General features: G+C 35.6%; 1 protein-coding gene across 1 annotated transcript in view; it reads right to left on the bottom strand.

Moving 5' to 3' along the window:
* The window catches only part of nompB (intraflagellar transport protein 88-like protein nompB), a 277,618-nt gene that overhangs the window by 207,097 nt on the left and 46,788 nt on the right, over positions 1 to 23,733 (bottom strand). The window contains exons 5-6 of the mRNA XM_090412432.1: positions 18,655 to 18,775; positions 6,876 to 6,951 (exon numbers count right to left, since the gene is read on the bottom strand). Of these exons, the coding sequence (XP_090268558.1) occupies positions 6,876 to 6,951; positions 18,655 to 18,775 (197 nt within the window). The remainder of the gene's footprint in view (positions 1 to 6,875; positions 6,952 to 18,654; positions 18,776 to 23,733) is intronic.

Genomic DNA, 23,733 nt, shown 5'->3' with positions numbered 1-23,733 from the left:
TGCGCCACTTAGCGCTATTAGATTATTAATATTAATAACCAAGAGGTAATCTCAGGACAGCACTTAATGATACCTATCAACTCTGTAGACGTGGCCAAAATATACCCTTCTCTAATATCCCGCATAGGTTCGCATTAATATTTTATAAGAGGTGCATCGGATTCCAGAAATCACAGAAAGTCTTTGTTAGAATCAAAAGCAAGGTTTATTAATTCTCAAAAGTAGATACACTTAATAACATTAATTCAAATCCCATCTTAAGGGAGATCCATACAAAGCATAAAACATTCAAACACTACTATTATACTTATAACATATCATGTAGCAGCTATCCAAAGTAAGAACTATATTAACACTCTCTAATGCATCATTTATGTATTATTATCACAGTTATTCTAAAACTCCGTAGCTCTGTCAGACTACTCAAAATAACATTCATATCTTTCACAATCTCTTTATAATTTGTCAATTCTTCACTCTAAACATATCCTTAATTTCATTCAATATAAAAGCGAACTTTAACACATCGACAGACAATAAGATTAAATTCAATATCCTTCTAAAATGATAGCAATACAACCTTATCCTATCTTACTTATCTTCCTTTATGGTTCTTTATGGCATCATAGGTTCACAGGAAACTGGCCTTCTGTGGACAGCTGAACTTGCCCTTTTCGCAGAGATACTGCTGGCGAGACCCGCGAATGCCTTAATCGGAATCCCTCCAGTACGGGGGCACTGGCACCCTTCGCGGCATCCATTCTCTCCCTAGCTTATTGCATGTACGCTGACGTCACGTTGTTTGCTTGGGGCGAGTCGCTCCCTCGCGTACGGCTCCGTGACCTTTGGACTTCACTCCCCCCCAACTGTTGAATTTGTGCTTACAACCCATAATTCTTTTATACATGTTAATTTATAAAGCTCTGGTAATGTTTTACATTTTCAATATTAATTGAAATTTTTTTTCTCTCCCAAATTTAAAGAAACCCTTGAAAGGAACAAAGTTTACTGCAGATAATGAAGTCATATCTGCAGCTGAGAACTGGTTTCTGCAACAAGGGAAAGACATTTTTCTCAGAGGATTGCAAATAATGCAGCAACGTTGTAACAAGTGTATAACATTTCATGGGGAATATGTAGAATAATGTGTAAGTTACACAGTTCTACCTCAATTCCTTCATAGTGATTATCACATCTTTTCAACAGACCCTCATAAGATACCATCTCCTGACTTAAAATAAAATTAAATTTTTTAAAACTTGATAGTGAATGAGATGATGTTTTGAAAAAAAAAAAAAAAAAAAAAAGTGCAAATTATGTGAAGAAAATAAGGCAATAATTTTGTATGCATTTAGAACAAGGTTCACTCACCCGTAGTGAGTCAATTTCTGAAGCCCTGGGGATAGAGGGTGCTTTTCTTCTTAGAAAGAAAAATTTTCATTTGTGTTTGAATTATCAATCAACTTGATGAATTTGTCATGATTTATCAGGAAACTGATAGTACTATCAGGGTGCTATCGATTTCCTAATAGATGATCAAGATTGAGGTGGATGAATGGAATGAGCAGTGATCCCAGCAGTACTGGAATCCAGAACTGGAGGGTAACTGCACTGGAGTAATGTATAAGTGAAGATAAGTGGTAGAATCTACTTGAGAAGACCAGACCCTAGCGATGGGTTATAACTCCAATGATGATGATGATGATAGAAAACAAATACTGTTTTCATTATAAGAAGGAATGAATATATTGGGTTTATTTGGCCATATTAAATGAAATAGACTACTAGTTTTGCCACATATACTTGTAGCTTTTTCTGGGTTAAGATTAGGATGAACAAAAAAAATTACAATAAAGGGCTAACATGAACCATAACATTACTAAAATACTGAAACATGTAGGAACTGTTACAATAAGTTAAAAACAGAAAAGACATGGAGCCTAGAAGCTTGCACAGGTCAGCTACTGTTCAGTGATGTGTGCATGATAGTTGGCTGTAAAGTTCAAGTCTGACATGCAAAAAGATCTAATAAGCAATTTCCAAATATCACATAGAATCATTCCTTGGTTTCTATTGAATACCTTATGAGCAGATAACCACAGCAGATTCTTTTATGTTGCAGGCAGAGAAATTGTCCTCTATGAAAGGCATGGAGCTCTTATTTCATTCAATGCCATGATGTGTGTGTGTAGGAGAAATGAAAAACTAGGCTCATGCTGTCTTCACTGTTGTTACTGATGTCTCCAACATGCTCTTTCTGTCTGATTCCCAAATTTCTGGATGTCTGCCCTGTGTAAGAAAAGCCACAAGAACATGGAATATTATAAACCCCAGGATGTTTGTTGAAGGGAGCTGGTCTTTAGGTGAACGCAATAAACCTTGTATAGTCAAAATAGACTCGAAAGCCACTCTTATGTCATGAGATTTGAGGAGCTAGTGATCTTGAGAGAAAGCCTACCAATATAAGAGAAGGAAACAGAACTTCTGTAGAGAATGTCGTGATTTTGTTGTGGAGTAGGAGCAATTTTAATTGTACATACATCTTCAAGGCCCACCTTTCCTAATTGGATCGTGGGGCAACAGCTGCAAGAGGAACTTCCAATGGTCACGATCCTCTGCCACCAAGCTCAGGTGTTCTGGTGGGATTCCCAAACGTGTCCACCCAAGGTTTTGGATATAATCTATCCAGCGAGTCCTTGGCCTTCCACGTGGCCTCCCACCCTCTGGCTTGGCAAAGAGGGCCTGCTGAGGGAGCCTCTCTTGAGGCATTCTGACCAGGTGCCCGTACCAACGTAACTGTGATCTCTCAACACGGAGAAGCAGTGGTTGAGTATTGAGGGTTCCCGAATTGCAGAGCTTCTGACTCTGTCGAGTCTTGTTAGCCCCGCAACCCCTCGAAGGAACCTCATTTCAGCCACTTAGATTCGTGTCCACATTCTTTCAGTCATTACCCAACTCTTATGACCATAGGTGAGGATGGGGACATAGACTGTATTGAAGACAGCCAGCTTTGCCTTCTGGCTTAACTCCCGCTTCAATACTACTGAACGGCCAAGCTCCCGCAGTATCGAGCTTGCTAAGCCAATTCGAGTATCTAGCTCTACATCCCATTTTCCATCATTTGTGAATATGGACCCAAGGTATTTAAACTTCTCCACCTGCCTCATTGGGACTTCACTTACATGTAGAGTGCACTGGGATGGTTGTCTTGAGACCACAAATGTTTCAGTTTTGGCCACAATGATCTTCATTCCAGCATCTGCACAAACAGCTACAAACCTATCCAGGGTCTGCTGTAGGTCATCTGTGGAAGAGCTAAGCAGAACTAGGTCATCTGCATAAAGCAGACGTCCAATGCTACATCTTCCAATTCTGACACACTCACTGCCTCGGCTGTGCCTATCAATCCAGTCAATAAATATTATGAAAAGGAGGGGTGACAGAACACACCATTAGCGGAGGCCAACGGAGACTGTGAAAGGTTCAGACTTTGTGCTGAAAACTCTGGGCATTCATACAGGGACTTGATGGAAGCTAATAGTTGGCCATCCACTCCATACTCCTGTACTACTTGCCAAAGCTTATCCCGAGGAACCTGGTCATATGCCTTCTCCAAGTCCACAAAACATGTGTAGACATTCTTGGCATATTCCCAAGATTTCTCAAAGACTTGCCTTAAAGTGAAGATTTGGTCAGTTGTGCTTCTACCAGGACAAAAGCCACATTGTTCTTCATGGAACTTGGACTCAACTATGCTCCTGCACTGTCTTTCCAAGCACTTAGCATACACTTCCCCAGGCAAGCTGAGCAGAGAGATGCCACGATAATTACTGCAATCCTTCTGGTCTCCCTTCTTAAAGACTGGTATTATTATGCCTGTCTGCCATTGCTTTGGTGCTCGCCCAGATATCTAAGCAGCCTGACACACTCGAGTCAGCCAGATAATTTTAATTGTATTATGGCTAAATAAACCCAATATATTCCTTCTTATAATTTGATTTTACTGATTAAAAATTTATGTATTCATTATTGTTTTTATGTTTTTTAGAAAACAAATAATTTAGCCCAAGCTTTCAAATTTATACTAACACATTACTTCACATTAAGAATCCAATCATTAAAATCTGCATTTCATCTAACTATAAAATAAATTACTTGTTTTTTCTGTTTGTTTGTTTGGTTAGTTTTGGACAAAATTATGGCTAAAGAAATTATAGCTATGAGGCAGTATATTACCCAACCCAGCTATCATACCTTCCCTGAAATTCATTTACACTAGATGCACTCACTACCCCTAAGGGCAAATTATTCCACTCACTCACTGCTCTCTGGGAGAAAAACCTAGCTCTTACCCCTTTCTTGACAGAGAACAACCTTAACTTTCATGGATGCCCCCGTGTTCTCTCTCTACCTTCCATATAATGAAAGATTTCATCATTTGAAATACTATAACACCCATTCGAAAATTTATAGAACTCTATCTTATCACCCCTCTTTCTCCTATTAACCAGTCTGCAATCCACATACTCGCAATCTGTCCTCATAACCTAAATCCCATAATCTGCATATAATCTTTGTAACTCTTCTTTGCACCCTTTCCACAGCTTCTTTATCCCCTTGGAATCTGGGAGACCAAATATGCGCACAGTAACTCAGGTGTGGTCTTATCAAAGCCTTATAAAGAGGCTAAATTACTTCCTTATCTTTACATGTCAAGGTTCGCTTCAACATAGCAATTATCCTCTGAGTTGTATTTGCAACTTTTGCTATGTGACCTTTGAACTTTGAATTCTTATCCACCAATATACCAAGATTTCTTGCCTCCTCAGTTTCTTGTAGCATAACCCCGCTTATATAATATGCTGCTGGAATTGTAATCACACCAAAGTGCATAACTTTACACTTACTAACATTAAACTGACAGCCATTTTCATTTGTCCAGATTTCCAGTCTATTGCTGAATTCCAGTCTATTATTTTGTAATTGCTGAATATCTGTAGCATCCCTGATTGCCCTGCTTATCTTTGCATCATCAGCAAACAATTGCAAATCTAATGATTGATCCTGCTTGATGTCATTAATGTGCAGATTGAACAATAATGGTCCAAGGACTGAACCCCGAGGTACACCATTGGTTACCTTAAATCTGGCAGATTCATACCCACTGTAAACCACTTTTTGATATCTGTCTGTCAACCATCCCCTGATTCAAGTCAATAGATTATATTCCAATCCCATATTCTCCAGTTTATGCAACAGCCTATAATGTGGTATCCTATCAAATGCCTTAGAAATATCTAACATTATCATAGTGTATCCATTTCCTTTATCCAACTCGGTCGTAACATTGTTATAAAATATGAGCAAATTGCTAAAACATGACCCTCCTGAGTAAACCCATGCTGTTCCCTGCAGAGTATAGAATGCTTGCCTACCCATTTCTGTATGTGAGTTCTTACCAACTTCTCTAAAATCTTCACTACCATACCAGAGATACTAATAGGTCGGTAGTTAGACACATCAGTTTTTGCACTACCCTTGTGCAATGGAACTATCATACATTCCTTCCATTCCTGTGGTATCATTCCTGAGCTGAGACTCAAGTTATACAAATTTGTGAAAGGCCTAGCCAATTCAGCTGAAATATTTGTTTATTCTTTATTTTTCAACTTAATGGATAATTTATATCAATACTACCATCACCAGGTTTCTCCATCTGTCTTTAATAGGCTGCATCTAGAGTAAAGTATTCATCCAGTTATCTTAGGCATTTCATTACCACATCTATCCATCTTGCTCGGGAGATCTTCCTATGGGTCTTTTCCTGTCAATTTTATAGAAGCAATCATTTGATCAACTGGCCCTCCAAAAATGACTAAACCTCTCTATTCTCTTACTTCTTATAAATGATAGAATGTCGAGTCTTTAAAAAAAAATTTGTACTTCCTCATTATGATTTCACTCATATGGTCCAGTATTTTGATTATAAGATGATCCAAACATCTTCCTTACTATTTTTTATTTCAAATGTATAAGTCATCTATTGTTGTTGTTGTTGACCAAGCTTCACAGCAATAGATTTTTCTTGATAATAGTTTAGATTTTAGGAGTTGTAAGTACATGACAGGAATTTCCAATTCTCTCTCTCTCTCTTTAATAACATTCTCAAATTCAGTGAGAGATGCTTCCTCAAACATAGGTTCTCATTTCATTCATAAACATACCTTCTGAACTTTATGTCTATTAATTGCTTGTGTTAATTGCATAGTCACTTGCTATTATAGCCCAAAGGGACAAATAGAGGATGTGGATGACATGTATTGACAATGAGTGTGAGACAAGTAATTATTATGAGGAACTTCAACTACAGGAATGTAGAGTCAGAGGAAGGGTCACATGATAGGATGAAGAAAATGTATATTTATACAGCTAGTAATAGATAATAATCTCAGAGAGAATATGATGTGGTTAAGAGTTCTGGATCCTGTAACAGTATCAGAAAATTTACCAATAACCATCAAATCAGCCAAGTTGCTGCAGGGTGGGAAGAGTGATCATGCAATCCTGACATGGAAGATTACCAAACATGGAATTTTCAGTTAAGAAGGCATGTGTGGAACTACAAAGCAGGTGATGACTGTGACAAACTAAGAAGAAAGCTTGAAACAGTGCCACAACATAAGAATCTGCAAGAGAAATGATCCTTTAAGATTACAGCCATCATTTAAAAGCAAATCATTTTTGAACGTTTCCAAATATGCTATTACTAATCTGAAGGTGTCTCCTTTAATAAATTATATTCTCTAAAGTACAGCTGTATAATTTGCAAACCATTTACAATAAATCCTGAAAGTTTACATTATATAAATATTTACCAGTTTTCATCTTTCATCTGTAATGGAGAGACAGAACTTCTAGCTTGATTTAATGGATCAAACACTCCAGACTGACCTAAATATATAAAAATATATTTATTGATAATCACAAAATTTATTTTAAAAAATTGCAAAATTACAATGAAAGATGTAAATATTTCATTGTAATTAAATAGTTTTAATAATATAAAATAGTTTATATAATATATACGGTTTAGAAGTTCTGATAAACACCTAGACCAAAAATTATATTAAATCAACTGATATTATTATTATTATTATTTGACACCTCCAGGGAGTCCAAAGACTCATCGAGGGAGAGTGTGCCAACAGCATCGAAGGATTTAATCCCTTCCAACTACTAACCATGCTCAAACTTGCTTAACTTTTTGCATGAGCCATTAGTAGCAGAGGCTCTACCAATCGACCAACCTTTGATATAACCAGAAGAAAGAACATATGAGGATATAAGAACATCGTTACCTTCAGAACTCTGCTACTACTATGTTCTTTCTTGTGGTTATAACAGTTGCTTTAATATCATTTTTGTTCTAGTTGTTTATCAGAATTTTAACCCCCCTCCCTATATACAGGTTGATGGATAAACCTACAACATTATGGATTGATTTCTTCTTGTGTGCTCATAATTAGGTTTAATGTAATGAAAACAGCACACAAAAAATAAACATCATCAATTTGATATGTACACTCAAGAGGTGTAAAAACTAAGTTCTGATAATTCCAATATTTCATCTCTCTTTCTCTCTCACAGAGAGAGAGAGATCTTCTTTAATACAATATAAAAATTGTAATAACAATCACACACAAACAATAATAGAAGATATTACACTAGAACCTAAATTCCTAAGAGGAATGGGGACACACCCTCTATGGGTGTTGGTAGCTGGTCTTGACTGTTGGGTGCTAAAGTCTAAGAATTAATATTTCCCAAATCTTGGAAAGTTTAACACAACCTTTGATATAATTATTTAGATTGGATTTTTGTTTAAAATCTGCTGCTCATTTTAAAAAAAGTCTTCCAAATTTGTATTTGTTATCGTGAAGCATAGTAGTTTATTTTATCTGATTCCATGCAAAGCATCGAAGGAATGGTCATCAAGACCTGAAATTTGTATTTTTTCTGTTCTATAATGAATGTTGGCAGATCTTCCAGTTTGACCATAATATGACAAGTTGCAATGAAACAGTAGCTGAGAGGGAGAGAGAGAGAGAGAATTGATCTTTATGAGAGTAGATAAGGGCAGTCAGCTTTATATGAGGTTTAAAAGCAGTACAGTGATTATACACTGGTGTCTGAAACCTAAGGACAAACACTATTTCTGAAGATTACAACTGCAAATTCAGACAAATCAGCTCGTGGCAATTTGTATAAATGAAGGTTTCAAGTAGGAAGCAGGTACACATTCAAATTTTTGAATCATCTGTAAAGGCTGCACTAAGTGAATTATGTTTGAAAGCAGCTGTTTTTGTGAAGGACTAAAGTTGCAAACTTGGATGTATTGTAATGTCTCAAAGACATTATCTAGATGATTTTACATGGGGAAGAATTATTGGAAAGCTTGAAGAAGGGTGCAGAAATTACTGATATTGCCAGAGAGTTTGGAATCTCACATAGCATTGTATCAAAGTTCTAGGCAGCATTTCAAACCAATGGAATGTGTTCCAGACATTTGATAAGAGATCACCCTCACTGTACCATGGAGCATGAAGACAGATTATAACAATAAAATGTAATTGATGCACCATCACAGGTCAGCTTGCAAGTCTGCTCCATTCAAGCACAGGTATACAGATATCTTGACAAACTGTGGCAAGATGTCTGTGACAAGTAGGCCTACGTGTTGCAGTAGTAATCTGCATCCTTTTATCCTCAGCTAATCATAGAACACATTTTCAGTGGTGTTGTATCCATAAATACTGGACAGACACCATTGGACTAAGGTTCTCTTAGATTTTTTTTAGCCTTTCCTCTGATTCTAGACGATACCTGATCTGGCATGAAAGTGGTACTGCTTACCATTGCAAGAATATTCTTGAAAGGAATAGATATGGTGGTGGTGGGATCATGGTGTGGAGAGGCAATATGCTTAATGGACACACTGAGCTACAAGTGCTGGAAAAAGGGATTATGACTGGTGAACGATATTGCAACCAAGTTCTTCAATATCATGTTCAATTGTTCTATGGTGCTGTAGGTGAAGAATTTATTTTTATGGATGACAATGCTACACCACATCATACATGAGCAGTGAAGATACTTTTGGAGAGTGAGAATATTAATTGAATTGAGTGGTCAGTACGCTCCCCAGATCTCAACCCCATAGAGCACATTTGGGATGCAATAGGGAGCCGCATTGCTGCTCAGAATTTCCCACCACAAAACAAACAAGGCCTTATCCTTGCTCTGAAGAAGGACTAGGCCAGTTTGCCTCAAGAACTCCTGAATTACTTGCAGCTAAGCATGGTACAACATTGTGAGAGCTGAACTGTGATGCAGCTCTTACAACATTGTGAGAGCTGCATCACAGTTCGGGGTGGACATGTTCCATACTGAAATGTCTCTCTGCATAGTTTTGTGTAAGATTAAATTAATTCCTTAACTATGTCCTTAGGAATTTTGTAACTTTTGCCAAAAAAATGTATTGCAATTTAATTTGTACAAAATTTATAACACATTTTTTGTGTAATATAATTTACTTGTATGCTGGCAATAAATGTATGTGCACATTGCATTTGGACACCAGTATATATTATTTAAAGTTCTTCTGAGGTAACCTGAATAGAGCAAATAGTAATAGCATTATTATAATCTGTGTGTTGAGAGAGATGTGAAGCAATGGAAAGAAGAACTACTTCCTCTCATCACCTTTTCTTTTTCTTTCAAGAGTTTAGCTATGAGGGATGCCTAGTTGGAAAAGAAGCTGGAAACTTTGTTAACAAGGGTTTTAATGATAAAATACTCTGTGTGTGTGTGTGTGTGTGTGTGTGTGTGGTGGGAGGAAATGATGACAAAGTTTCTTTGTGAGTAGGTTCTGCAAATTGAGAACGTAAGAATGCCATTGGGAAGACATGATTAGAGTGCTTAGAAGAAAAGGAAGACTATTGTTGTTTTGTTTTTCTATAGTGAATTGGATTCTGGGATGCTGGCTGTTTAGGTGGAGGAGGAAATACTCAATTTGTCTGCACCATAAGGCCAAATTGAGAACACATCGTAAATGTCTCAATAGATGGGTTGAGAACACAGCAATATCAAAGGCCTTTAAAAATGCTTCATACAGAAATTTGCTAGAGATGAGAGGGGGAAGCCTATGGCTATCCCCCCCCCCCCCTTATATGTTTACATATATGTCATTCCAAGTGAAGTAACTGGAATAGATGGCAAAACTGAAGACAACAGTATTGCCAGGAGGAAATAACTTTTAAGTACAGTCAATGTGTCAGAAAGGGGATACTAGTGAATAAAGAAGTGATGTCAAAACTAATTATTATATCAATACTATCCAAAACTAAAATCCAGATTAAATATTTCAAGTGAGCTGATGTTTTATATAAGATAAAGTATGGCAATAAGGGAACGATATGTTGGGGTGAGAGATAAAAGATTTTTAAAGTTTTTTGTTTGTTTTTTAACTAATTCAGTGGCCAAAAGATGATTTTAAGCAAACGTTTTCATATTTGCTCCTGAGAATTAGTGGGGTGTCATAATCAAGAGGTTTGTAAATGGTACGATCTCTGAGCATCAGAGGCCACCCCTCTTACAAACTTTAGCTGCGACTTGGCTTCCCTCACAGCTGAATTCTGCTTTATTTATTGCACTTCCCATCCAATGGCTACAATGCCAAAAGAAATTAACAAAATAATTATTCCTCCTGTCATCTCACATCTCTCAGAACATACAGATTATAGTGATACTATTACTATTCCCTATATCTGGAGTACCTAAAAAAAAAAAGGCCACAACTGCAAAGAAATATAATCTCTGTGCAGTTCTCAAACCTTACATGAAACTGGCTGCTCTTATCTCTCTCCTCTCCCAAATTTCAATTCCCTCTCCTCTCTATATAACAACTTGTCATATTATAGTTAAACTGGGAGATCTGCCAATATCCATCAAGAAAAAAGCAATACATCTGCCACCACAACTACAGTCAGTCAGGTTTCTATGAACATGCCTTGAATACTTTGCACAGAATATCCACGTTTAGGTGGGAATCCTAAGAATTAATGTTTAATACAACATTTTATTTTAAATATATTTTTAAATATGTTGCTGATTTCAGAAAGTCTTCCGAGTTCGTATTTACTATGCTCTACCACAACAAATACAAACTTGAAAGACTTTTTCTGAAATCAGCAACAGTTAAAAAAGGAAACCAAACCTAAATAAATATGGTTATGTTAAACAGTAATTTTTAGGTCTCTCACCTATAGTGGTTACTCCTTCTTAGAACTTTAGGGTTCTAGTCTAATGTCTTGCATGAATTGTAAGTTTTTGTGTGTGTGTTATTATAATTTTTATATTGTATCCCAGAAGATTTATCTGTGACAGAAATGAAATACTAGAACTATTAAATTGTGTTCAATTATTTCTTTGTGTTGTTTTATTATTATTATTATTTGACCTCCAGGTCCAAAGACTCATCGAGGTGAGGGCACCTATTCTACAACTCTCCATCTCCACTACTCAACTTCATCCACCAACCGCATTATCTACACAAACGGCATTCCATTTTCATTCCATTAAACTCAATTTTGAGCTCACATTTAAGTAATGTAATAACTGAAGGTTTAGTAGTGAGAATGCCACAAGAAGAATGAGTGCACAATTTTAAAAAAAAATGAAAAGGGATTGTTGAATATATATGTTGCATGCATATAAAAAAAAATGTGTGTGTGTGTGTATACAATATATTCTGGTTAATTGGGACAGCCATTTTATTGGGCTGTCTGGTAGAAGAAAAACAAAATGAGAATATGATGATTTGAAAATTTGCTTTGTTTATTTAGGACACAATGCCGTTTATAATTGGGCCAGTCAGTAACCTCTACCACATGGACTGTCAGGAAAATTACATAATCTTGCTGCAAAATTTAATGCTGATGACATCTGCAATGCTAACAAAACAGCATTGCAGATGGTTCCACATCTGATAGTTCCCTGTTCAAATATGTCAGGAACTGATACAAAAAAGCTTTTAGTTATTAGGCCTCAATACCTTAAAGGAATTGGAATGGAGAGTTTACCAGTTCAGTACTATGCTAACAAATATGCATGGATGATGTCTTAATTTTTTAAGAATTGGCTTATGAGTTGTGACATTGAATTACAATGGAAATCAAGAAAAAAATTTATTGGCTCTTGACAATTGTTAAGGAGGTCAACACAAATTGTTAAGGAGGTTAATCTTTTACAAGCAATACCGTTTATAGTTGATAGTTGGTGAGGAATAAGCAACAAGACCATTCAAAACTGTTTTTCTCACTGGTTTTAAGCATTCAATCAAAGGTATGCCAAATACAGCTGATAGTGAAAATAATGTTCCATTAGACATGAACAATATCAGAAACTATGAAGAGTTTGCATCCATTACTGAAAATGAAGATTTTGAGGAAGAAATTGTGGAGAATAAAGCAGCAAAACATCTGTTTCATGCAGGGAGGTAATGCTATATCTGCACAAAATATTTGTACTGATTTTGTTTAATTGTAACTAATCAATACCAACAAAAACGGCTACGTTCGACCAATTCATGCAATGTCATCCATTGCTAAGAACTCGATGCATGTTTAATATGTATATAAATGAAATTATTTTACGGCAAATATTTTACTTTAAATCCAAATGTTTAATTATTCAAATTAAGTGGATATTGAATCCAACATTATTTCATAGCTGAATACAGAAACTACAAGAGTTTCATGCCGAATATAGAAACTATAAAAGTTTCGGCAGATACAAGCGTACGCCAACCTTTCATGATGGGCAACTCGCAGTAAAGGTGGAGCAAGCTCGATCAATGTCCTTAGTATTTTCCCATAATGTAAAACACATCTCCTAGGAGATGTATGATGTTATACATTATGTGGGGAGGTCACTACCCAGACCAGTTTCAACCTTTTTTGAGGTCTCGTCAGTGGGAGCTAGACCAAGAATACTCAGGATGAAGTGATACAGAATTTGTACTTTATGATACGAGTTGCCAAAAAAGTGTCGCATTACAAAAGGCATCAAAAATTACTGAAAAGGAGAGCCAAAAGGCTTCATTTCAGCAATGCAAAATTATTCATTAGATTCAATATCCACATATGTAAGTGGATATTGAATCTAACATTATTTTATAGCTGAATATAGAAACTACAAGAGTTTCATACTGAATATAGAGACTATAAAGGTTTCAGCGGATGCAAGCGTATGACAACCTTTCATGACGGGCAACTCGTAGTAAAGGTGGAACAAGTTCCGATCACTGTCCTTAGTATTTTCCCATAATGTAAAACACATTTTCTGGAGATGTATGATGTTATACATTATGGGGGAGGTCACTACCCAGACCGGTTTCGACCTTTTTTGAGGTCTCGTCAGTGGAAGCTAGACCAAGAATACTCAGGATGAAGTGATACAGAACTTGTACTTTATGATACGAGTTACTAAAAAAGGTGTCACATTACAAAAGGTACCAAAAATTACTGAAAAAGAGAGCCAAAACTTTTATAGTGTCTATATTCAGCATGAAACTCTTGGCGTTTCTCTGAAACTCTTGTAGTTTCTATATTCAGCTATGAAATAATGTTGGATTCAATATCCGCTTAATTTGAATAATTTTGCATTGCCGAAGTGAAGCCTTTTGGCTCTCTTTTTCTGTAATTTTTGGTGCCTTTTGTAATGTGACCTTTTTTAGCAACTCGTATCGTAAAGTACAAGTTCTGTATCACTTCATCCTAAATATTCTTGGTCTAGCTCCCACTGACGAGACCTCAAAAAAGGTCGAAGCCGGTCTGGGTAGTGACCCCCCCCCATAAGGTATAACATCATACATCTCCTAGGAGATGTGTTTTACATTATGGGAAAATACTAAGGACAGTGATCGGAGCTTGTTCCACCTTCACTACGAGTTGCTTGTCATGAAAGGTTGGTGTACGCTTGTATCCGCCACTGAAACTTTTATAGTCTCTATATTCAGCATGAAACTCTTGTAGTTTCTATATTCGGCTATGAAATAATGTTGGATTCAATATCCACTTAATTTGAATAATTTTGCTTTGCCGAAGTGAAGCCTTTTGGCTCTCTTTTTCAGTAACCAAATGTTTAAGTTTATCAATATGCCAGTAATTTTGCTACACAATAAACAAAAAACTTGCCTAAACTTGTATTTTTTCTTATGTACATGCACCTTTTAAACTCCTGACATGCAACTTCGTTTAATTGGAGCAGCCACTTAACTGGGCCAAGTTAAGCTATTCTCAATCTGGCCCAGTTAACTGAAATCCCCTGTGTGTGTGTGTGTGTGTGTGTGTGTGTGTGTGTGTGTGTGTGTGTGTGTGTGTGTGTGTGTGTGTGTACACAAACACACACATCCCCAAGGTGGTGGTGGATAGGGGAAACCCTGACTTTTCCTTTGGATATCGGGGTAGCTCTGAATATATTGAATAAAGAGCCATGGACCTGTGGTTTTGGGACTGGCAATCCCATGTGAAAATATTGCCATTTGCCAATCTGAAATGGGCCAGGGTGATTAATTATGGCCCAATCTTCCAAGATGATTCTAAACAGGAATAAAATGGCCCACATTCCCTGGAGGCCAGATTGTTATACTTATGGCAGCAGGCAGTCAAACATAAACACAGAGGGTGCTGATAATCCTTGGGTAACCAGATAAGACTGTCATTAGAAACTAGATCTTAGAATTTTAAACTGTAGGACTCTGAACAGTGAAGCTAACTGAAGAGCTAAAGTGACTAAAATAGGACATTCTTGGACTGTGTGACGTTAGGCATAATGGTGAAGAAATTCAATTAAAAAAACAGAGACATGCTGTATTATAGAGGCCAACATAAGGAAAGAATCAGTGGAGTTGGATTCATGAAAAAAAATTTTTTTTTTCTTTTTCACAGTAAATTGGATTCTGTGGCCAAATGGAGAACACATCAATGTATCTTACCTAGACAGAAGGTTTGAGAATGGCAATATCAAGAGCATGTGTTTCAAAATGCTGCATATAGAAACTTGCAACAGGAGAAGACAGAGGGGAAGCCCATGGCTGTGTTTACATATACTGTCATTACAAGTGAAGAAACTGGAATGGATAGCAGTACTGAAAGGAGGAAATAATTTTTAAGTAAAGTTCATATGTTAGAAAGAGGAATATTGGTTAATAAAGAAATGATGTCAAAACTAACCATCATATCAGTACTATGTACAATAGGTATAGCCTGATCATATGACATGTTAGGTTCCAGACTGGTGTCGTATAGTGAATTTCATCTTAAAGGGAATCAGTGTCTCCTCCACCCCCCACTTGTAAATACATGTAATGGTTTAATAATGTTTTAAGCAGTCATATATATGCATAAATGATGTAAATAAAGCATTTATTTATGTCAGATATGGAAACGAAAAATTCAGAATAATTTTCACAAACAAAAAAAAAAAGTCGAATAGGCTGACTAAAGGGAACATACCAACTAGTTTGGTCCTTAATTTACAACATTAAAAGTTTTTCTATTTCAGCAATAAGATTGTCACATTTATGGATAACTAGTAAAACTGGTTAGCACTTTTATATATTTGTTTTTAACAGTAGTGGGAAGTAAGTTTAGCCTGCAGCCTCTCTCTCTCTCTCTCTCTGTGTGCTTGATACATCATTGTCACTAAATTTAATAATTTTAATGTTCGCATCTAATATAATAGGTTTATGTGTCATCTTCTTTTCACTGGAGCAAGAGCATCCTTATTTTATCTGCCATTATTAACAGCAATAAAATAAAATAATAGTTATGAACAGTTTATAATTCACAGTGAAACACCAAAACATAGAGATATAGCGAGCAGCAAACATCATAAACTGAGTTCACGAATATTGTACATTAGCTGATTTACAGCAGAACTCTGTCACCAAAATCATTGCACAAGCAAATGGTATTGGTCATAATTGCGAATCGTAGTAAATAAAAGTATCGTAAGGTGAGGTATTACTGAAACTTAAACTAAATTTTGGATTTAAAGATTTCAAATGGGTGGAATTTTTTATAAAAGATAAAATAAGGCCAGTGGGAGAGAGTGTGTGTGGGGGGGGGGGGGGAATGAAGGTTTAGCAAACTGTGTAGCTAGTTTAAAGAAGGGTAGTCAGCAGCATCTACTGCAGGGCAGAGAAGGTTATTGGATTTATGAAGTTTAGGCAAACCATATATCTAGGAAAGGCAGGAGAGGAACTAAAAGGTTTCAGGTTTTGTTTTTTGCTTTTTTAACTAATTCTGTATTTTTAAGCAGGCTTTTTAATGCTTTCTTCTGGGAAATGGGAATTAGTGGGATCATAATCTCGAGGTTCGTAAGTAGTGCACTCGCTAAACAATATATTTATTTTTGGATTCTATTTACTGGTATGAAGGACTATAGTAGCATTGCCCTTAACAGCTGTAGTAATCTTTATAATTTTGTAGGAGAGATTTCTTTTAGGTGACAAAAGTTTGTATAATGATGTTAGTGATGCTCAGCCTGATGTCAATGGCAATATTTGGAGGCAGGTTGCAGATGCCACATTCTGCATGCAGCATGAGTGTCTTTTCTAGATACTATAAACATCCATCTTCTCGTTGGCACTCTTTTGTTCTAAGCTTACAGAAAACCTATCCATACAGGTAGATACACACACAAACTTTACCATCGTTCCCCTCCCTCCCCAACAATATGGTATCATAAAAGCCCTTGTTAACACAGTCTCCAACTTCTGTTCTAACTTGGCTTGCTTCACAGCTGAACTCTGCTTTATTTGCTGCACCTTCTTATCTGGTTAAAAAAAAAAAAAACATTATAGCAATGCTATTGCTATTCCCTATGTCCATAGTACCTCAGAAGAAATAGCCAGAATTTTAAAGAAATATAATCTATGAACTGCTTTCAAACCTCATATGAAACTGACTGCACTTATCTGCTCTTCTAAGCTTCGGTTCTCTCCTATTTCTATTTCAGGTGTGTCCAAGGTCCTCCAACTTGTCATATTATGGTAAAACTGAGAGATCTACTACTACCTGCTTTGAAGAACATAAGAAATATGCTTGTCACCATAACTATAGTCAGTCATATCTAGCTGACTATGCTTCAAACACCCTGTATAAAATCAAAGGAAAAAAACTACCATGCAAATACAAACTAGAATTAGCAGATTTACAAAATCAACCAAATCTAAATAAATATGGTTGTGTTAAATCTCCCAAGATTTGGGAAACCGTAATTCTTACATCTCTCACCAAATTGCCAAAGCTAACTACAAGCAACCATAGAGGACACCCTCTTAGGACTTGAGACTTCTAGTCTAACATCTTCTGTAAGGTGAAAGAACTAATTGTCTTGGTTGACACTAATGATCTGAGAGGTGAGAAGTGTTCTATGAGAGAGGATGTAAAACAGTTGTTGGATGAAGCAAATAAGAAGCACAAGAAGGTGAAGGTCATAAGTCTCCTACCATACTATGATAGAGGCAAACTGAGGAGAAGGAGGAGGATATTGATAGCACATGAATCAATACACAGGTTATGCAGAACAAATGATGCAAAGTTTGTGGACCTGTGGTCCAAGTTTGATGGAAAGAAAGATTCATGTAATGCTGATGGACTGCATTTAAATGGTTTTGGTGTTATGTGTCTTAGAGAGAGCTTTGTTCTCTGTGAATGCTGAAGCACAAATTCAGGAAAAGTTAAGCAATTAGGGTGGAGGTGAGTGAGTGTGAGAATGACCAGCAAATGCAATCTAGTCTCTCAAGCAACAATATTGAATAAGGTAGTCAATTCAGGAAGTAAAGGTCACTGTGGGATAACGAGATGCTACAATTTCTATTTACTAATGCCAGAAGTATCAGGAACAAGAGGGAGGAGTTTTTTGGCATTGGCTAGTGCAACCATGGAAGACTAATATCAGATAGTTATATTCACTGAGAGTGAATATAATTATGATGAATATAACTCTGTGAAATGGGACTTCCATGGTAATGAGTAAAGTTTTTGTCCTCTTAGGTTTCTGCCTGGTCTCCGATGAGAATCATCAGTTTGAAACAGCTATTGGACCAGTGAAATCTAATCATTGCATTAATAAAGGTGAATACAACGTTCCTGGGCAGAGTTCATGCCTTTTAGATAGTGCAGACCATGACAACTCTGATGCTATAAAATATAATATATATATATATATATATATATATTCGGCTATAAAAAGATGATGAATCTTTATTTCCTCATTATATATTATTTAATTTGCCAAATTGAAGCTTTTCTGGCTCTATATCTTAGTATTTTTTATGTTTTGATCATCTTTTCCTTGAAACATGTGAAATGCTATGAAATTGTCCAAACCTTAACTGTTCAGACTATGCCAATCTCTAAGTTTTGGGAAGTGATTGCTATTAATTGTTCATAATGTTTTTTTTTAAATAATTATTTTTTTATCTGTGCAACTTTTACAACTATTCCTTTGAACTCTAATAGTGTAATTATATACTTCATCTGCAACCAAGACACGACACAAGCTAGTGCAAATGATGATATTTACCTCTGTTTCCAAATGATGTATATCCTGCTCCTCTAACAGCTGTCATGGGACGTGCCATTCCTTCCTGAGAACCAGCACCAGAAAGGCCAGATGATGAAGGAACAGAAGTGCGACCTCGATACTAAAAGAAATAAAACAACAATAACACACAAAAGCAAACTCATGTTAGTAATTCATGACTTATTTTTAATGGTATTAACAACACCAAACAAACTATTTTATAAAAAGATGTTTTATTAATGTGATTATATTAAATAAATGGCAAATGAATGCATTAATTTGCCAAAAATTTGGGAGCTTGTTATCTTAAGAGCAACTCTCACATAGCTGTAATTTTTTTTACAACATTAGAGAGCACTAAAATAGGACTTTAGACCTTTTGTCCATTACAATTGTATTGTTTCACTTACTTACTGTCACATATACATGCTGTGTTGTGCTCTGATGATGCTGATTTGAAATTCAGTGAAATATAAACAAGTTAATAAAACATCTTTTTATAAAATAATTCGTTTGGTTGTTAATACTGTTAAAAAGTTATAAATAACCCTCAACACCTAAGCTTATCTGATGTTAGTAATTTATTTCTAATTGCCAATTTAATTCTAAAGCATTAACAAATTGGCAAGACAGTACGTTTAGTGCAATTTTGTAAATTTTGTTTATGCCATTTTTTTGAAAGTTTATTTTTCACTTGATTAGACTTATAATAAATTTAGTTTAATCCTTTATCCAAGTGTGAGCAAACAAAGTTTGCGCCTGAAAGTATCTTCAGGACTGGAGTAAGGTAGTACAACACCAGGCAACTCGTTGCAAAGGTGGAGCAAGCTAACATCACTCCTATAATGCAAAACACATCTCCTTGCAGATATGTATAATGTTATGCATTAAGGGAAGGGCCACTACCCAGACTAGTTTTGACCTTTATTGAAGTCTCTTCAGTGGGAGCCAGGCCCAAGTGGAGATACCAGGCAGAAGCATTAGCAAGGTCATCTCTACCTATAGGAGTTGCCAAATGGTGTGCCACCTTTCCATCGGTAGCTTGCTCCACCTTTGCAACAAGTTGCCTGGTGTTGTACTACTTTACCCCAGTCCTGAAGATACTTTCAGGCGCAAACTTTGTTTGCTCACACTTGGATAAAGGATTAAACTAAATTTATTATTTGTTTATGCTAGTAGACAGTGTATGGTCAATTATTCAGGTCAATGGAGGAGAGGAAATGCATGGATAATTGTAAAACATTATATTTTATTGTGTTTTACAAATAACTTATTCTAACTACACTAATAACTATTACTGCTTATTTGCACACATTATCTAATTACATAATTTGGAATCTTTGTTTCCAAGAATCGTTGAGCCAAGACATTTCCTAATGTCAGTATGAAATTTTCCTTGGTGGTATGAAATCATTACATCATAATCCTACTGACATCATATTCCTCTAATAAACTGTCAATACAAGCAGTGTTGTATTTTATAAAAAGTGGTGATAACGGGCATAATTGTTAATTATTCTTTGCACTCTCTCTCTCTCTCTTAGGATTGCTTCATAGTAGAAAAAAATATCTGCCCCACTTACACGCTGAAAACTTGGTTCATGTGAATTACTTTGCAGCACTCATCATTTTCTATGCTGTCATTTTAAAAACATCTAAATGCATCATTATATCCATCACCTCAAGTATTTTTCACATGCATCTTCTTTATTAGAACCAAACAAAGTTCCTTCATTTAGAATTTTTATCCATGACTAACCAAGTGTTACTGATTTTACACTGGATCATTGCTGAATCACACCATATTAAGTATTCAGTACTGTAATATTTTTTCTAGAATGCTATAAAGTATGCTTCATTAGCAAGAGTTCTGAGAAAGTAAGCACAATAAAGTCCTTTTGTGAAAATTACTTCATGATTGAGAGACTAAATTAATATTCAGCAAACAAATTTAAAAGCAAAGGACACTGTCTGATTTCAGTACACTTTCATTTGGTTGCAAAATAGCATTGCCTAATAGTAATACTGCCTTTTTTTTGGTATTAATCCTTTATTTTTCAAAAAAGACTGAATTTTTTAGAAAAAACATTTTTTTTAAACCAATTTTTAAACATTTCTGTATTCATCTAAGCTCCTTTCTTATTATAATACGAGGAAGAGTTTTACCTTCAACATCCAAAACCATTTCCTCACCTCTCTCCAATCGCCAAAAAGTTTTACTTTATGGTTTCCAAATGTATTCATTTCCATAACAGATGACTGTCAAATGTTCTTCAAATGAGTTCTGTCCTAGAGCAGATTTCAGTTAAGCAAAAGCAAATGTTTTTTGTAGGCAAGCATTTCCAGTATAATCCTGTCTCATATGTGTTATAGAGTTGATCAGATAAATTTCCTTCCTTCACATATTTATGAAATTTTAAGCGAAAAGCATTAGCTTCTATAATACAAACATTGATTCATTCCTCTTGCATAGAAATTTAACAGATACCATGTTAATGCTTAAATGTGGTTAGCCACCCAGATGAGCCAGAGAAGTTGCTTTCTGATCCTGATTTCAGAAAACAGCTTGGCTTGATGTGTGCACAGTGGACATGAGACAGGTACTCCTTCCACTCATTTTTCACTGAACTACTGAAGTAGGGCTATATTGATTCCACTTCACCATACAAACTCTGATGACCGTCTATCAGTCATTACCCCCACCCCATCTATGACACCAACCTCGTATCCATTTCCATTTGCTCCAACTTATGCAATAATTTTCCATGTGGTATTCTGTCAAATGGCTCTGCAAAGTTCAGCAGTATATTATAGTGTAGACATTTTCTTTATCCAATTTATATATACATATATATATATATAAGCCTATATATTCCCTACTGTTGGGTAAAGGCCTCTCCCATTGTAGGAGATTTTTGGATCTACTTCTCCCATGGTGACTCATTCCATCTTGGGAGAGTATTTATACACTTGTATGAATGACTGCATGAAGGTGAAAGACAATCACAAACATCCATGTCATGGCAGAATTCAAACCTGCAGACTTTTGGTTGGAGAGCAGATACACTTGGCCAAACAAGGCAGCTATCCAATTTTGCTATCACCTTATTATAAAATGTGAATAAATTACTAAGGTAGGACTTCCTTCTTTAAAAAGCCATCATATTCATATTCACCCATTCCTGAATTTTACTTTTAACCAACTGTTCCAATACTTTAACCACCACTCCATGGATACTAATTGGTCTATAATTTGCTACTTCTATCTTGGAGCCACCTTTTATGTAATGGAACTATCTTATCTTCTTTCACACTCCTTTGGAATCTTGGCAGAGCTGAGACTTAGATTAAACAATTTAATCAGAGGCACTGCCAGTTCACTTGCACCTCGTAGCACATGAGACATGATATTGTTCAACATACTGAGTAACTCCAGTTCATTTAACTTAATTCTCACATCAGTAATTGCAAAGTCACCACCTGGATGACATACCCTTGCAAAGTGATCGCTTAGTAACTGAACTATTTCTTCTGCTTCTGTCACTTTCCTACCATCAGCAATGAGTAACGTATTACTTGTTATGTAGCAAAAACACTCGTTTGGATTTACTTTGGCCTGCTTAGCTAATTTTCTCTCACTGAACTTTTTACATAGCTCCTATTACTACTCATCCACTTGACCTCTACTTGGTTTATCCTCCTGACCCTGAGTTATTAATTAGATAAATGTTTCATACAGAAGACGAGCAATGAGAGTTAGTAAAACTCAGTCATATTGAATATAGATCACATATCAGTAACAGAGATTGTCCACAACTGGATTACAAGTATTTCTTTAAAAAAAAATTAAAGAAATAAAATTTAAAAAATCCATAACAAGATTCATTTCACACTGGCAATGTCTTTGTTTCGTGAAACTCCTTATCATATGACAACTAGGTGGTAGTATACATTCTGTGTGAATTAAGATGGAGCCTCCATATCCCACTCACTACTTATAATGACCTCTGCATGGAAAGACTCAGCAGGAATCCCATCTAAGATGCAAAGAATCTTTATAAAGTCTTTGCTACCAAAGATGAGTTAGTCAGTCTTATAAGGAGTTGACAGGATTTCTCTTACTGGAAACACTGATTTTTCATCCTGCTAAACAAGCAGAACACATGCAATTAACAGATATAACATGTTGGCCTCAAAGTCTTAGTTGCTTTGACTATATTTCAAAACAACTCAATCCAGAATTATTGAATGACACTTTATCAGTGTATATCATACCAGTGTAAATTATGCTGTGCAATATGTAGAAGGGAGGCAAATATTAGGAGAATTAGAAGTGAAAGATTCAGAGGTGTATCAGGTGTGACTGGGTTAGATGCTAATAAGGATATGGGAATGGATGACATATCACCTTGCATTTTTAATTTAATTTTATTTTATTTTATTTTAAAAATCTTTGTACTGAAATGCAGCTACATACTATGGTCTACCACAGTGCTTCCAAAACTAATGGATGCCAGGGTCCTCTTTGGAAAAATTAAAATATTTCACCCCCCCCCCTTGAAAAATAATCGTAATATAGACATATATTATATATTTATTGTATTTATATTCAATACGCAACATACACAGTGAATATTGCAAAAATCAAAAGCAAATATTACATTTTTAGAATCTTACATACACATTTGACATGGCACATTATATTTTTATATAGATAGATATACTGTTATTCTACATTTGCAGTACAAGCACACAAAACGTAAAACGATTAGTAATAAAGAAAGAATTAAAAACATAAAAGAAGTTTAATAACAATTTAATGTAATGGATGTGTTTCAATACTGCAAAAAGTCAATATCAGGTGAAATATTTGAAACTGCAATTTTTAGATTTCTCCTTTGAAATGAAACTTATATGAACAAGCATATATTTACTGATATTCATTAAGCACCGAAATATGCAGGAAGCAAAATTTGTGAACCTGCACCAATGTGTGATTTTTTCCATTAAAATATAAAAAATAACAAAAAAGAAATAATAAATAAAAATTAAATGCGTTTCTTTTAAGATCAAAATCTA

This window comes from Typopeltis vanoorti, chromosome 22 (assembly GCF_054136105.1).
Source record: "Typopeltis vanoorti isolate ZY-2024b chromosome 22, IOZ_Tvanoo_1.0, whole genome shotgun sequence".
Lineage (NCBI taxonomy): Eukaryota > Metazoa > Arthropoda > Arachnida > Uropygi > Thelyphonidae > Typopeltis > Typopeltis vanoorti.
This window is presented reverse-complemented; position numbering and strand designations above follow the sequence as displayed.